The 14,665-nt window shown below is 50.4% G+C and overlaps 1 protein-coding gene across 7 annotated transcripts in view; it reads left to right on the top strand.

Annotated features, from left to right (window-relative positions):
- HNF4A (hepatocyte nuclear factor 4 alpha) overlaps nucleotides 1-14,665 on the top strand; it is a gene marked incomplete at both ends in the record, with an annotated part of 59,618 nt that overhangs the window by 30,531 nt on the left and 14,422 nt on the right. For 4 of the 7 annotated variants that reach the window (XM_080925172.1, XM_080925170.1, XM_080925173.1 and 1 more), the window contains 2 exons: nucleotides 11,086-11,260; nucleotides 12,150-12,244. In XM_080925172.1, coding sequence (XP_080781298.1) covers nucleotides 11,086-11,260; nucleotides 12,150-12,244 — 270 coding nt within the window. Of the gene's footprint in view, nucleotides 1-7,092; nucleotides 7,208-11,085; nucleotides 11,261-12,149; nucleotides 12,245-14,665 lie in introns of those variants that run through there. The other 3 variants (XM_080925169.1, XM_080925168.1, XM_080925167.1) reach the window with 1 other exon arrangement.

The raw sequence follows: 14,665 nt of genomic DNA, 5'->3' as shown, positions 1-14,665 counted from the left end.
GAAAAGACTTCTTCTTTGATGTCCTTCAACACATCACTTAGGCCCAGAGACACTTGTCATCTCTGTCCCAAGAGACCCAGATTATCTAGTATAGCCTGTTCTTGGGCAGGCCGCATCCCCTCCTCTGCCTCCATCCCCCACCTGCTGGGTCTGGGCCAGCATTTTCCCAGCTGGAAGATGAACTATTAAGATCTTGCCTAAGAAGGTATCATGTGACCCCCCACCTCCCGTGGTCCCCTGGGAACCCCAGGACCCAGCTTCAAAAGTTCCCTTTTGCATTTCCCCTGAGACTCCCTGGCTTGGACATTGGAGCCACAAGCCCCTACTTCACATCCCCCTTCGGGATGTTTCCAGCTAACTTTATCTCCCTGTGGCAACAGAGCAAATATACTCAGGCCCTGGAGCAGAGCACATGCAGGCTGTTGACTCTTTGAGCAAAGTCTCCCCTCCGGAGGGCGCAGCCCAGGCGGCTGGACATGTGTGGGGAGGCCAATGGCCTCTTGCATAACCCAGGAGGCCTCCTGCCCACCCGGGGCCTTTTCGGGGTTAGGGGTGAAGCAAATCGCAAACTCATGCCCAGTTAATTTTTTAAAGCAAGACCAACAGGCTCAGCAATGATTAGCAGGCCGGTAGGTTCATCGCAATCACACTGAGGACATAGAGGGAGGAAGAGGCTACTGGAGGCCCCAGGGATGGGGCCCAGTTATCAGTTAACCACATAAATGTTTCCTTCTAAAACCGCTGGCCTTCAGACCCCAGCTCCCTCCTCTTCCTCTCCGAGATACTGTGGTCAATGAGCAAGCCAGTGGCCAACAGTCCCTGAGTAAAGGGACATGCAGCCATCCACAGTTTGTGGAACGGAAAAGCGGCAGAGTCCCCTTTATTAAGACAGAGTTCACATTGCCACCACTAATTAGCTTGAAGCAGGTCCCTTCTCCCCTCTGGGCTTGGGGAGAGGCCTCAGGTCTTTGACCCAACTCCCAAACTGCAAGAAGTACCCTTTACTTGAAGGATTTAAGGTTTCCATCTGCCTTAGGGTAGCTTAGGAAGATGTCTTTTCCAGCCTGAAGTTCCAGGACGTCCTGATGGGACTTAGCCATGGTGGGACAGAGAAGACACAGGAGTTCACAGAGGAGCAGAAAGGACCAGAGACGGTACCCACCTGGCTTCAGTTGTTGGCACAAACAAGTGTCAGGTTCCAGCTTCAGGAAGAGGTAGTCCTCTGAGAGAGTAACGGGGAGTCCCTGGGCCGTGAGCTGAAGGATGACCTGCTAGGTCCCAGCAGCCCAGGACTCTTACCCTCAGGTCTTGGGAGCTGCCAAAGGAAACGGCAAAGCCAGGCCAGTCTCAGGCCAGGTGGCTGCTTGGACTGGAGTTTGGTCAGCAGTTGGGGACCTATATTGTGAGATAGTTAGGACTTTGTCCACAAACTGGAATTTGAAATTTCAAAGGGGCGAAGCTGAAGGCCCTACCCCAGAGTAGACATGGCTCTTGGCTCCTTGCCCCCACGACTTTTGTTCTTTGTCTTGATAAGTGCAGGTTTCCCCTGCACTGCACCCTGGGTGGTAGGTGGGGGAGGAAGGAGAGGAGATAGGGGTGAGGTGAGCTCCAAAAGAAGCCCAGGCGCCAGGTGGCCCCAGGTGGCTGGACATCTGCAGATTGCCTCCAGACCTGCACGTGGCCAGAAACAGGGCCGAGGCTACTCAGGTTCATGACAACACCCCTGCTGTGCGGAGATAGGAAAACCAGCTGGAGCCAGACCCAACCTCCAGGATTCTGTAGTTAGTCCAGTGACCCCGGGTGTGGGGGCAACACAGAGGGAGGGACCCTCGATCCCTTAGCCAGCCTCGGTCCAAATGACAGACTCTTCTGTTACATGCTTCGTGGTCTTCAGGCAAATGCACTTTACCTCATTGAGCCTCCATTTGGTCTTATAAAGTGAGGATATCCTAGATTTCAGGAAAATACAAACAAAACAAAAACGAGAAGAGTAGCGGGTTCTTATTATGAGGCTGAAAACGTGCTCCCATAACAAAATGCTATTACTGCAGTTTGGTTAAGGGCTGAGGACGTAGCTCTGTCAGTCCAGGGCTTAGCTAGCATCCTCGAAGCCCTGGGTTAACTGAGGAACCAGACATGGTGGACACACACCAAGTGATTGCTGTGGCAATCCCAGCACTCAGAAGGTGGAGGCAGGAGGATCAGAAATCAAAGTCATCCTTGGCTATGTAGATAGACTAGACTACCTGAGACCCGGTCTCACAAAGAACGATCAAGGGAGAAGGAAATGGCCCCATGTGGCAGGGCATAAACCTGTGTTCACAGCAGGAATGGGGGCTCCCAGCCCACCTCTTGGCTAGCTGCTGCCTCTTTGGACCATTCTCTTCCCTGTTCAGGCTCCGTCTCCATCAGCAAGCTGAAGGAGTCGGGTCTCCAGGCGAGCTCCGAATTTGTCTCTTCCAGAGGCTGTTACCCTGTGAGCTGGGGCCTGACAGCTCAACAAGAAAGGATGGAGTCAAACGAGTTCCACACGGATGGTATCAAGACTGGGTAATGTCCTACCTAGGTGCTCCCGAGACTAAGGGTTCTAATGCCCAAAGATCACATGGCCCACGTAGCCAGGAGTCACTAACCGGTGTCGATAATCACTACTGTTGCACACATCTCTGGGCATCCGTAAGGGAGGTCCCCGCACCCTCCTCAGATAGCCAAACTCACAGGTACTAGATATGAGTGACTGTCGCATTTGCCTATGAGCCATACACAGCCCGCTATGTTTCCGGTCATCTTCGGATTATGTATGTCGCCGTGGGAGTGTGATGTCACTAGTTGTCTTGTTGTTCAATTAGTTTTGTTAAGGAGTCAAGAGAATGCACTTTATAACAGCGAGACACGTGCTGCTTGCCTGTGTTCCGGCTCTCTGGAGGCTGAGGCAGAGGGATTGCTTGAGCCCAGGTACTGAAAACCAGGTTCGGTAACACAGTAAATCCCATCTTGAATAAATACACATCCGGATTTGAGCATGTTGAGGTCAGAAATAATAAAAGTATTGCGTGTGTTCGTATGTTGTGGTTTAGCTTATGCAGTTGTGTGCATGTGGGGGGGGGGATGAGCACTCACGCGCATGTGTATGTCTGTCCGTGGATCTGACATCTGTTCCCTCCTCTGCCACTTCCTACTTTGCTTATGGACAGGGTTTCTCACTGAACCCGGAGCTTGCTGCTTGGTTAGGTTGAATGATCTGAGAGCCATGAGATCCTCCTGTCTCTGCCTCCTAATACTGACATTAGAAACATAAACCATGGCAAGTTCTCGTGTGGGTGTGGGTGCTGAGGATTTGAACTCAGGTCCTCTTGCCTGAGTGGCAAGCACTTTACCCACTGAGGCATCTCCCCAGAACCCTTTTGTTGTTTTTAAATAAAAACTATGTATTATTTGTGGGTAGAAAGACATAGAGAGGTGGAATGGGGTAGGCACAGAGACAGAGAAGTAGATTGAGGGTAGGCATGATCTTGCTAAGGTCAGAGGACTGTGCTTAGGAGTTGGTTCTCTCCCCCTATGGATTCAGGAACTGAACTCGGGCCAGCACTTTTGGGAAACAAGCACCTCTAAGCCACCTCTCTGGCCCTTTTGTTGCTGTTGAAACAGTTTTAATTATCCCAGCCTGGCCTTAACTCCATCCAGGTCTTCTTTGCCTTCATGTGGCTCAGACACATTTTCCTCTAATAGTTTCCATCCAAAGTTCCAGGCCTAGAATGTAGAACCTGTGGGTGGGCAGGGGCTGGTTGACATTCTGGTCATGTACCAACCACAGCCACCCTTCTGTAGGAAGGATCTACCCCATTTTCCTGATGCAGAAACAGCTGAGAAAGGCAGTATCTGAGATGATAGAGATTCTTGACCCACATATGTTGGACTCCATGATCTGTAGAGGCAGTGAACAGGGACAAGTGTGATCTCACTTAATTGTCGCCAAAACAACCACAAACTCCACCGGTTTAGGTCCATTTCACACATACTAGATTCAAACCCGCTTATTCCAGGACCATTAGAGCACACAGGTGTGACACATGTAGGCCAAGGAAGGATGCTGGGAGGGTACTGCTCGGAATCAGCTGAAGGCGGAGGGAATTATGAATGAGACAGTTATGCAGTTTATGATCCGTGAATGGGTAGGCTGCTGTGGGTTAATTGTGACTGGGGGGGTGGGACTTGGGTGTGGGGCAGGCAACAACACCATGGTTTGTGTACCTAGCAGCTCTTCCCATGTGAGCTCTTTCCTCTTGATAGCTCTGTCCATACGTGATGTGTCCTGGCCAACCCTAGTCCATAACAGACTGTATTTAGTGGAATCTACATTGTCATCCATAAAAAGACTCATTGGGTTGCTGCCCCAATAAAACTCTGACTGGCTAACAATCACCTTCATGGAACTGTGTCTTTTATGAGGAGCAAGCATCGTGTAGGACAGATATGCTAAACGCTGTGTCGTGGCCATGGGTGGTCTATCACACGCCATCCCTTTCCACCCAGCCCGGTTCTTCTCCCAGGATCACTGGGACAAGATGTTGCTAACTGGAGTCAGATAGGGCCCGAAAGGGTCAGAAGTCAAGTTCAGACCTTTCTGGGATCTTAAGGTGTGGGCTGGGAGCTCCAACCTTTCCTCTCCCTTCAACCAAGACATGAAGGATGAGACCAGGATCTTCGCCGACTGTAATGAAAGTTTCCCAGAGAAGGACCGTGAGCCACAAATCTACTTGAAGAGTGATAGGAATGTTTGTTTTTACTCATGTGCGAGTATCCATGATAGAAGCAGGGCATGCCAGGTCAAACCCATCACCAAGCTTGCAAGGCAAATGCCATTACCTGCCATCCTGAGGGTCCCAGAGATAGCTTCTAAACCCAGGGAACTTCCCCTGAGGCTAATATCTTTCTTTCCCAGGATGGCCTCCCACGTTCTCTTCCACCATCTTGTCTCTAGGGACAGGATGGAAGGAGTAAGCTAAGAAGTACAGAAAGAGGGCTTCTAATGGTATCACTATGGTGTTAAGATACATCTACACATCCATTCAATCATTCACTCACTCATTCATTCACTCATTCACTCGCTCATTCATTCATTTACTCATCCATTCATTCACTAGTTCATTCATTTCTTTACTCATTCACTCATTCATTCATTTACTCATTCACTCACCCATTCACTCACTTGTTCATTCATTCGCTCATCTATTCATTCACTAGTTCATTTATTCCTTCACTCATTCATTCATTCACTCACTCACTCATTTATTTCTTCTCACATCCATTCACTCACTCATCCAGTTACCCTTTTACATACTCATGAGTTTCTGTCATTCACTCAGTAATTCACTGGGCCTCCTAGTCACTCACTTTTCTGGTTCAGTCACTCATTCCAAAGCAGACTCCATTTGTCATTATTGCTCTGTGTTGTAGCCATGCCTTCTGAATTGCTCTTTCAACTAGCTGAGCAAGGCTCTGAAGCTTTCTCAGCTCCTTCCCTCACACTCAGCTGTCTGTGACTCTCTTTCCCCAGCTAGTGGGAGTCTCAAAAGTGTCAGCAGAGAAGGACACAGAGGGGGACTGCACAAAGGGACAGGTGCCACAGGTCCAGAGTCAAATCTCATAAAGGATGTAGACAAGGAAGTGGACATTAAAAGAAAGGGGGTTTTGAAGGCTAAAAAAGGTGGGGGTGGCTCAGTGGTTAAGAGCACTGGCTGCTCTACCAGAGGACCAGAGTTCAATTCCCAGCAACCACAGGGTGGCTCACAACTATCTGTAACTCCAGTTCCAGGGGATCCCACACCCTCCTCTGGCCTCCACAGGCAGCAGGCACGTGTGTGGTATACATAGACATACACACAGGTAATGCATTTTTAATATAAAAGGAAACTTTAAAGGGATGGAATGAATATTGATCCACACAGAGAATCCAACCCCAAAGAGAGAAGAGGTGAACAGAAAGAAACAGGGAGGGAAAAGGGAAGGAGGACCCCAGGTGAGAAGAGGGATTCGTTGGGCATGGTGGTGGCACATTCCTGTTAACTCCAGCTCTTGGAAGGCTGAGGCAGGAGTGTCAAGAATTTGTACCCAACCTGGGCTACATAGCAGAACATAAACGATGGTTTGGGGCTTGGGGGTTAGCCTGAGCACCTTGACAGTTATTTTTATTTCTTATGCATTACCCAACTACCCTTCCAGATGCCCCATACATTTTATGACATGGAAACTGAGGCTTGGGAGAAGAATCATTTACTCAGGGTCACTAGCAGGTGGCAAGTATCTGAGCAGAAGCCCAGGTCTATGGGCTGCAAATCTTGTCCTGGGAGGGGTAGGCGCTGTGGAGGCATTCAGTGTGACAGGGAACCATCCATGATGTTTGGTCCAGCTGGAGCAACCAGGAGCTATCAGGGGCTAGGGAAGTGACTTGAAGGTGAGTTCCAGGAGTTCCTACGGCAGGTGACAAACCAGAAAGGAACCAGAAGAGTTCTCATCAGCAAGGATCCAAAAGACCCAAGTGTGGGCTTGGGGTTTAGGTTTCCAGTTCAGTTGAGGTTGGAAGTCACTGATTTGGGAAGTGGTTGGTTGAGGGCTTCATGGTGGTAGACTTGACCATGTCTGAGCATGTCAGCTGGGATGTCCAACTTGGCAGGACTTGAGGGCTGCTAAGGCGACCTCCAACCAGTACCAGTCCTGTTCTATGCCTGCCTTGGAAGATTGGTAACTGAATATTAATGAGTGGGGGGCCCAACAGTTGTAATTAGCACCCCAGGTGTCAGTCAGAAACCAACAAACAGCCAAATCCCTGTGGCTCCGCCCTGCCTACCCAGCATCAGAGATGATTAACCATTAACTCCCACCCCTCCCCACAGAGCCTCCACCCTCTGCAGAGGCTAGGCCAGGACGCCAGGCTGAATCTCCCAGAGGACAGTTTGAAACAGAGGAAGGCAGAGAAGGGACCTGGGAGGAGGCAGGAGGAGGGCGGGGACGGAGGGGCTGGGGCTCAGCCCAGGGGCTTGGGTGGCATCCTGGGCAGGGCAGGACAGGGGGCTGAGGGGTGGGTAGAGGAGAATGCGACTCTCTAAAACCCTCGCCGACATGGATATGGCTGACTACAGTGCTGCCCTGGACCCAGCCTACACCACCCTGGAGTTTGAAAATGTGCAGGTGTTGACCATGGGCAATGGTAGGTGGGGGCAGATGTGCCCAGGTATGGAGCAGATCTTTGGCACTGGACTTTGGGATGGGAGGGGAAATACAGAAAACTGTACGTTGGTCCTATAGGCTCGTACAGCTCTTGCCAGGTGAAGCAAGTGGGCCTTCGTACTGTGGCCAGAGGCATTCTGGGTGACCGAGGCCTACAGAGGTGGATTTCCAACAGAAAAATTCCCCAGATCCTCCCTACTTAGGCCCCGGGTCTTAATGCTGTCCTGCTTACCATGTTAAGGAAATGGGACCATGATGGTGACCTTCCTCCTGGTGGCTGCAGAAATCCTATCCAACATGGCCCTATCTTCAGGCCCCTGGGCCCTTTCATGGGCCAGCAACCAAAGGTCTGTCTTGTCTCTAGAGCTTGTGACAGGAGGCATGGTTACGTTTCAGACTTTGGGAAACTGGGGTTCAGGAGAAAAGTAGAATTTTCGGGCTTCCTAGCTAGAAGGCCAACACAGTGGTGTGCGTTTACATGTACGGTCCTGGGTGTCCTCATAAGTGGCACAGCGAATGCAGGAATACAGCTGCGTGTCTGTTCCCCTTTTTGAGCTTGTGTCCGGCTCCGTCTGTGTGTGTCGAATGCTAGTTCGGTCTCCAGGACCATTCTGGTTTTGGTTTTTGGGTTTGTTTTGGTTTTGTTTTGGCTTGAATATATGTGTGTAGGTATAGTTTCTGTAAATGTGAGTGGCAGACGGAACACGCTTTTAAATGTGGACATCCCCTGTGCTTTCGCCTGGTAACCCTAGATGACATGTTGCCTTTTCACATGTGCCTACAGCCCCTGTGCTACTGGGCACCGCTCTCTGTGGGACAAGATCTTGTAGTGTCATTTGAAAGGCCTGTTTGTTTGTTTGTTTTGTTTTGTTTTTGAGATAGGGTTTCAACATAGCTCTAGCTATCCTGAAGCTCAACCCATAGACCAGGCTATCCTCAAACTCACAGAATTCCACCTGCCTCTGCCTCCCAAACACTGAGATTAAAGGTGTGCGCCTGCCAGACCCAGCTTGGCTTTTGTATTTGTTTGTTTTTTGTTCTTTGATACAGAGCGTATGTGTTCCTGAACCTGCCTGAAACTTAGAACATGTTCCCAGGGCAGCCTGGAACTCGGGGTCCTCTGCTCCAGCCCCCTGAAATTCCAGGGTTATGTTGGGAGGGTCTTAACTGTAACTATACACCAAAACTTGGGACGCACGGCAGCGGGTGTGTGTTTGTGCCCGGTTGCCCCTGTGTCCATATCATTCAACCATCTGCTCCAGTATCTCCAATAATAGGTCTGTGGGGTGGAGGGTGTTTCCTTTGCCAGAGGATGGGAAGCTTCTGGAAGGGACAGGACCAGCTTCCAGGCTAGCACTGGAGAGATGGCACCTGGCTGCGGCTGGCCTGCCACCACTTTCCTTCCGTGACTCCTCCTGTGCAGCTGCGTTCAGGTTTCAAGGCTTAGGTCTGGAAAGCCTAGCCAGAAGGAGGAGGCAGCTGCGGGCTCTGTCCATGGTCAGTCCCCTGCCCCCGTACCCCCCCCCCCCCGCCTCTAGTATTTCTCACCAAGTGTCCTGTGACCTTGGGCACTTTACCTCCTTCGTTGTCTCTTATGCAATTGGAAATGGGCTCCTTTACCCAGGCCTTATTGGCCGTGGGTGATTCAGAGAAGGTGCTCAGGGTGAACAAGCTGCTTCTGCCCGGGTATGGTAGCACGTGACCCCACCCCCACCCTACCACCCAGGGACAGGACTTGCTGTCACACTCCTGGCCACCACACAGCCCCTTCAGTATCTAAGCGTTCTGTGCTCCTGTACCCGCCACCGCCAAGCCCTTGATTAAGTATCCTGAGGACACACTAGCTCCTCCCCAGCCTCAGTTTCTTCATCTGTAAAACACCACAGACAGGTTAGACAGGGTATAAGGTTCACAAGGGCTTTCCTTGTGCTGCCTCAATCCTTGCCACTAGATGGGTGGTCTCCAGGACCTGGGATGTGTCAGAAGGTTCCATATGTCCTTCTGGAGTTCACAGAGGTCTGGGAGTTATGGTTATAGGAGATTGTCCTCCAAAGTGATTGGAGTCCACCCTGAGCCAGACGTGCTAAGGACATCTGTTCCCACGTTCCATCCCCGTTTCACAAACGGCAGAAGGGGACTTTAAAAGTCCCCACAGATCTACAACCATGGGGAACATGGCTAGACCACAGTATACTAACCCACAGACCAGCCCCTCTGACTGGCAGCGCTGTGATGATACTGGGCAAGTCCCTTCCTCTCTTTAAGCCTCAGTCTTCTTAACTGGGAAATGGAAATGACTGGCTGACCTCAGGGGGAGGTGACCCATGCTGCCTAGCAAAGGGACACCTTGCAGGCCTCTGCCCAAGTTGCGGGCTCAGCTCTCCCTGGGGGTCAAAGGAGAAGAGGATGAGGGAGAAAGAGCCAATGAAGTTTAACAATTATCCCCGCCTTGGGAATAATTCACCAGCCGGAGGGGGCTCTGCTCTGAACACTCAGAAGTCCTAGGAGCGGTTCAGCCAGAAGACAGCAGAAATGAGGAACAGCTGGGGGACACCTACCGGGCAAGTTCCCTTCTGCAGAGAAAGGTTTAATTCATAGACAGTTCTAGAACTTATTGTATGCCAAGCATTTCCAGCTGACTACAGACAGCTCCAAGAGATGAGGATGAGGATGCTGTGTCTGACTGGTGGAGGGGACAACGACATAACCCAGGGCCACAAGACCAGTGAGGATTTAATCCAATGCTGTGAAGCTTCAGGGTCTTGGTGTTAGCATGCCACAGCCTTCTCCAGTTTGCAATAACGCATTCCCTTAGGAATCCAAGGTCATATGCCGAGTTTCTATGGAAACCCGTGTGTGTGTGTGTGTGTGTGTGTGTGTGTGTGTGTGTGTTGCACACATGCATGGACTTCTGTTTGGGGGCTGGATGATTATAGAGTTTATCATCCCCGCTGATTTTTTTTTTTTTTTTTTTTTTTTTTTTTTTGAGACAAGGTCTCAGGTAGCCCAGACTGACTTGGAGCTTACTATTTAACTGAGTCTGGCCTTGAACCCTTGATTCTCCTGCCTTTACCTCCCCAGTGGTGAGATTTTTCTAAAGAGTTTATATATGGTGGAAGATTTGCTTTTAGAAAAAGTGTGATCTTTTGATATATGTATGTGTGTTAAAATATAGGTACACTTATTTTTAAAACCAACTGAACCAGTTAAACTGATTCCCTTACAGCTGGGGTGATTGAGGCTAGGAAAAGGAGCTGGTCCAAGACCAGAGCTGAGTTAAGGTTAGCACCAGTACAAATTGCCCAGGACTTTTGGCACACAAGCTGGAAATCTCCTTTGCCAGAGGTTTTGAGCCTGTCCTCCTCACACTCAGATGGGGAGATGGTTTCTGGTCCGTGGTAAGAGGGTCCCACATCTGCCCGGACGTGGCACCTCGGTCAGCGCCCACACCAGAGGCAAAGGAAGAATGTTCTTTGGGTATCTTTATACTCTTTGGGAGGTTCTGTGGAGTCTGAAGGCTAAGCTCAGGATGCCCCGGTCCAGTTCTTCTGATGACAAAGTGGCTGGGAAGTCACTGTCCCCAAAGCTCCTAACTAGGAGTCTATACATGACTGTGGGGATGAGATTTCCACCCCTTTCTGGAGAAGCTGAAGGAAGTCCTTGCAGGTACCCCTGGAGATCAGCAGGTTCTGATTTATAGACTGGAAACTAAGCCTCCAAAAACCACCTGACACCGAGGGGAACAGGAGCTGACATAGCCCCCAGCTCAGGGTAGCCTGTTGTGAGTCTCAGACTTGGTTTTGGTTTGGCTTTGCTCTCTACCCCTCCTGGATCTTCACTGACCCTCTTTTGGTGCAGACACATCCCCATCTGAAGGCGCCAACCTCAACTCATCCAACAGCCTGGGTGTCAGCGCCCTGTGCGCCATCTGTGGCGATCGGGCCACTGGCAAACACTACGGAGCGTCGAGCTGTGACGGTTGCAAGGGATTCTTCAGGAGGAGCGTGAGGAAGAACCACATGTACTCCTGCAGGTGAGGAGCCTGCTCCAGCCTTCACTTCCTCAGCTGGGACATGGGTATATTGGGATTCATGACCTCTGAAGGTCCATCTGCCCTTCCAGACATTCAACGGCAGAGTGGTTTCTTAGCATCTGTGGATCCAGGTGTGAGAAGCTTCCTTAGCAACTGCCTAACAACCTTAGAAAGGATAGGACCAGTCCTCCGACCTCCTCTTTTTCTAGATTCTAACAAGGCACTGGCCCTAAGTCTTTCCATCTACCCCAGGGCCCCCGCCCCAAGATTATGAAAATTCCTCTTTCAAAAGCATCTCTCATTTCGGATAACAACATAAAATACTAGAAGCAGCAGTTGACTGAGCCATGACAAGCCTGTATTATGTCATTGTCACCTGCCAATGCCCTTCTGACGTGGTAACAATTATTATCCTCATAGATGGGGGAAGGCTACATCTAGGAGGGCTAAGAATTGACCTGAAGCCAACCAACTTAAATGAATGCTGGAGTCAGTATTGAAGGCCAGCCCCCCTCCCATGACCTTGCCTTTACCTGTTGTGGACCAACTACTGACTCTAAGCCATAACTAGTGGCTATGGGCTCTCATAGGATAGGGTAGAAATAGCTGGTACCCCAGAGACTAAGGTTTCCAATTCAGCTTCATCGTCAACCAGCTGAGTGATGGAAGTCACATGCTGCCTTTCTGGGCCTCAGTTTCCTATGTTGACTAGGACAAAATGGACTTTCAGACAGGCCACAGACCCCTTTGGCTTCTGGCTAACATTAACACTCCTGGGATGTAAACATGGAGCCAGGAGGCTGGGGGTTGACCGACAGATGGGCCCTGATTCTGTCCTAAGAGAGAGAGGCTATTTCTCCTCCATCCAACCATCCAACGTCCTCTCCAGGTTTAGCCGGCAGTGCGTGGTAGACAAAGATAAGAGGAACCAGTGTCGTTACTGCAGGCTCAAGAAGTGCTTCCGGGCTGGCATGAAGAAGGAAGGTGAGCCCTGCCCCCCCCCACATCCCCACCTGCATGCAGGCTTCAACCAACCCCGAATTTACAACCACAGGCATACTTTATGGCTCTGTGACCAGGCCCTGGGATGACTGGCTAATGGCTGAGAGGAGGGAGGGCCTGGAGATCTGACCACAGGGAGTGGCTGGGCTTGGTCTTGAGAAAGATTCAGAGATAAAGCTCCCACTCACTCACTTCAGCTCCCAGCAACTGCCACTGGGCCTTCCTGTGCTACCAAGGCGGCCAAGATGGGCGCTCTTTCTAATGGGCAGCGCAAGCATTAAGAAAAACACAGAACACGACACAGCAAACACCCACGGGCCTGCCACCAAGTCTTCACTAATATGAACAGAGGGCCCTATTCTGAGCTTCCTAGTCAAAGACAGTGTCAGGTCATCTCTAGAAATCTCCTTCTCCTAACATCTAATCAGCCCAGCCTGCATGGTAGAGATGGAATTGCCCTGCCAACCCCAGCATCAGACATGGAGCTGGCTTTTTCCTGTGTCACAAGTCCTTTCATTCCGGTGGCCGCTCTGAGAGGCTGGAATGAATGCTATGGGGGGTCATGGCAGAAGCCACTGAGGACCACAGTGGTTAGTCACCTTGCTGAAGTCCCCATCCAGGGCAGAGGATCCCAACTCCAGCTTTGTGCTGTGTGGGCATCTCCGTGCTGCCCACACTGAGCCCTCCAGACCTCATTTATGACAGGTTTTGGCCACCAGAGCTGGGGCATGGTAGAAGAGCCACTGTCTGGCAAACATGCAGGGCCCTGGGCCACTCTCAGCCTACAAAACAAAAACAAAAAAGAAAGGAAGGAAGGAAGAAAGAAAGAAAGAAAGAAAGGAAGGAAGGAAGGAAGGAAGAAAGAAAGAAAGGAAGGAAGGAAGGAAGGAAGGAAGGAAGGGGAAAAGAAGGAAGAAAAGAAAAAGGAAGGAAAGAATTATTTTTTCTCATGCTCAGAAATTTTTTAAAAAGTCTTTAAACTTATTTTTTCTTCTAAATAACCTGAGTTCACTTTCAAATCTCTTCCCTTCCTTCTTTCAACTTATTTTTCCCAACTAACATGTTCTTCTGACCCCACTCTGTTCTCTTCTGACCACCAGACACACGCACAGGCACATGAGTACACACACTGTCTCTCCCTCCTCTCCCCTCCCCCCTCTCTCCCTCCCTCTCTCATTCCCTCCCCCCTCTCTTTCCTTCCCCCCTCTTTCTCTCTCTTTCTCCCCTCCCTCCTTTCTCCCTCCCTCTCATTCCCTCCCCCTCTTTTTCCTTCCCCCCTTTCTCTCTTTCTCCCCTCCCTTTCTCTCACTCCCTCCCCCCATCTCTCTCCTTCCCCCCTCTTTCTCTCTCTTTCTCCCCCCCCCAATCAAGAACCTAGGATCCAGCTCATGCTGGGCTGAATCAGAAGGCAAGCTCCAACCTCCCTGCCCCGTTTCTACCCTCTATCCTGAGATCATTCCTCCCCCGCAAAGGGTCCTTACGGGTGTTCAGTGCAAGATGGGGAGTCTAAGAATTCTACTACATACCACATTCTAGCAGGCCTCTGCTTCCCTGACAAAAAGGCCTATGCCCCTCCCCCCCTGCTGTTTCCCATTGGCACACGGCTCCCTGGCTAACCTCAGCTTCTCTTTAGGTTCCCTATGTGGAAGGGGACTGTGGTACATGTGTGAGTACTGGAGACAAGATGAGAGACTCCAGTTTGTACAGTTCTAATAGCTGGTGATTCTGGGACAGTAGACACTCCATGATTACCCATCCGTTTGAGAATGAGTCTCTCCTATAGAATTTTCAGCAGGTGGGAGAAAAGCAGGCAGTCCAATGGGGCTAGCTAGTAAGTCTGCGTGTGACCACGTGTCTTTGGCTAACAGTTGTTAGAAGGGAACTGAGGGAGGTGTCCAACCCCTCTGGGCTCCACTTTTCCAGATGATCCACAAAACCAAGCAATCCTAGACCCTAGCTCCTGAGAGGAAAGGCGTCCTACCCCATCCAACCATAGCTCAGCCTTGAAATGAACTGCTTGCTTCTTTGGACTGGGAAATAAACCTACCTTCTTTCAGGTAGACAGGAGAGCCACTGAGTCACTGTCAGATAGTGCTGGCTGGTAAACCCTTGTGTGTGCATGTGTGTGTATGTGTGCGTGCACATGTGCTTTATTGAGAGATTGTAAGGTACAAGTAGACCAAGAGAGCAAAATATCCTGGGGGGATGTCTTGCGCAAGCACCAGCAAGACTATTGCTGGATCTGCCTGTCCCCAGAACCTTTCCTCAGCTTGATGGAAAGATCCCAAAGCCACTGACTAGGTGATGGGGGACATGTTTTCATTTATTTTTCTATCAATGTCTCCTGCACATGGACTTAACGAACTGGACATCCTAAAGTTCTCAAGGACCAGAAAGGGAACT

The sequence above is a fragment of the Micromys minutus genome (genome assembly GCF_963924665.1).
Source record: "Micromys minutus genome assembly, chromosome: 11".
NCBI classification, from domain to species: domain Eukaryota; kingdom Metazoa; phylum Chordata; class Mammalia; order Rodentia; family Muridae; genus Micromys; species Micromys minutus.
This window is presented reverse-complemented; position numbering and strand designations above follow the sequence as displayed.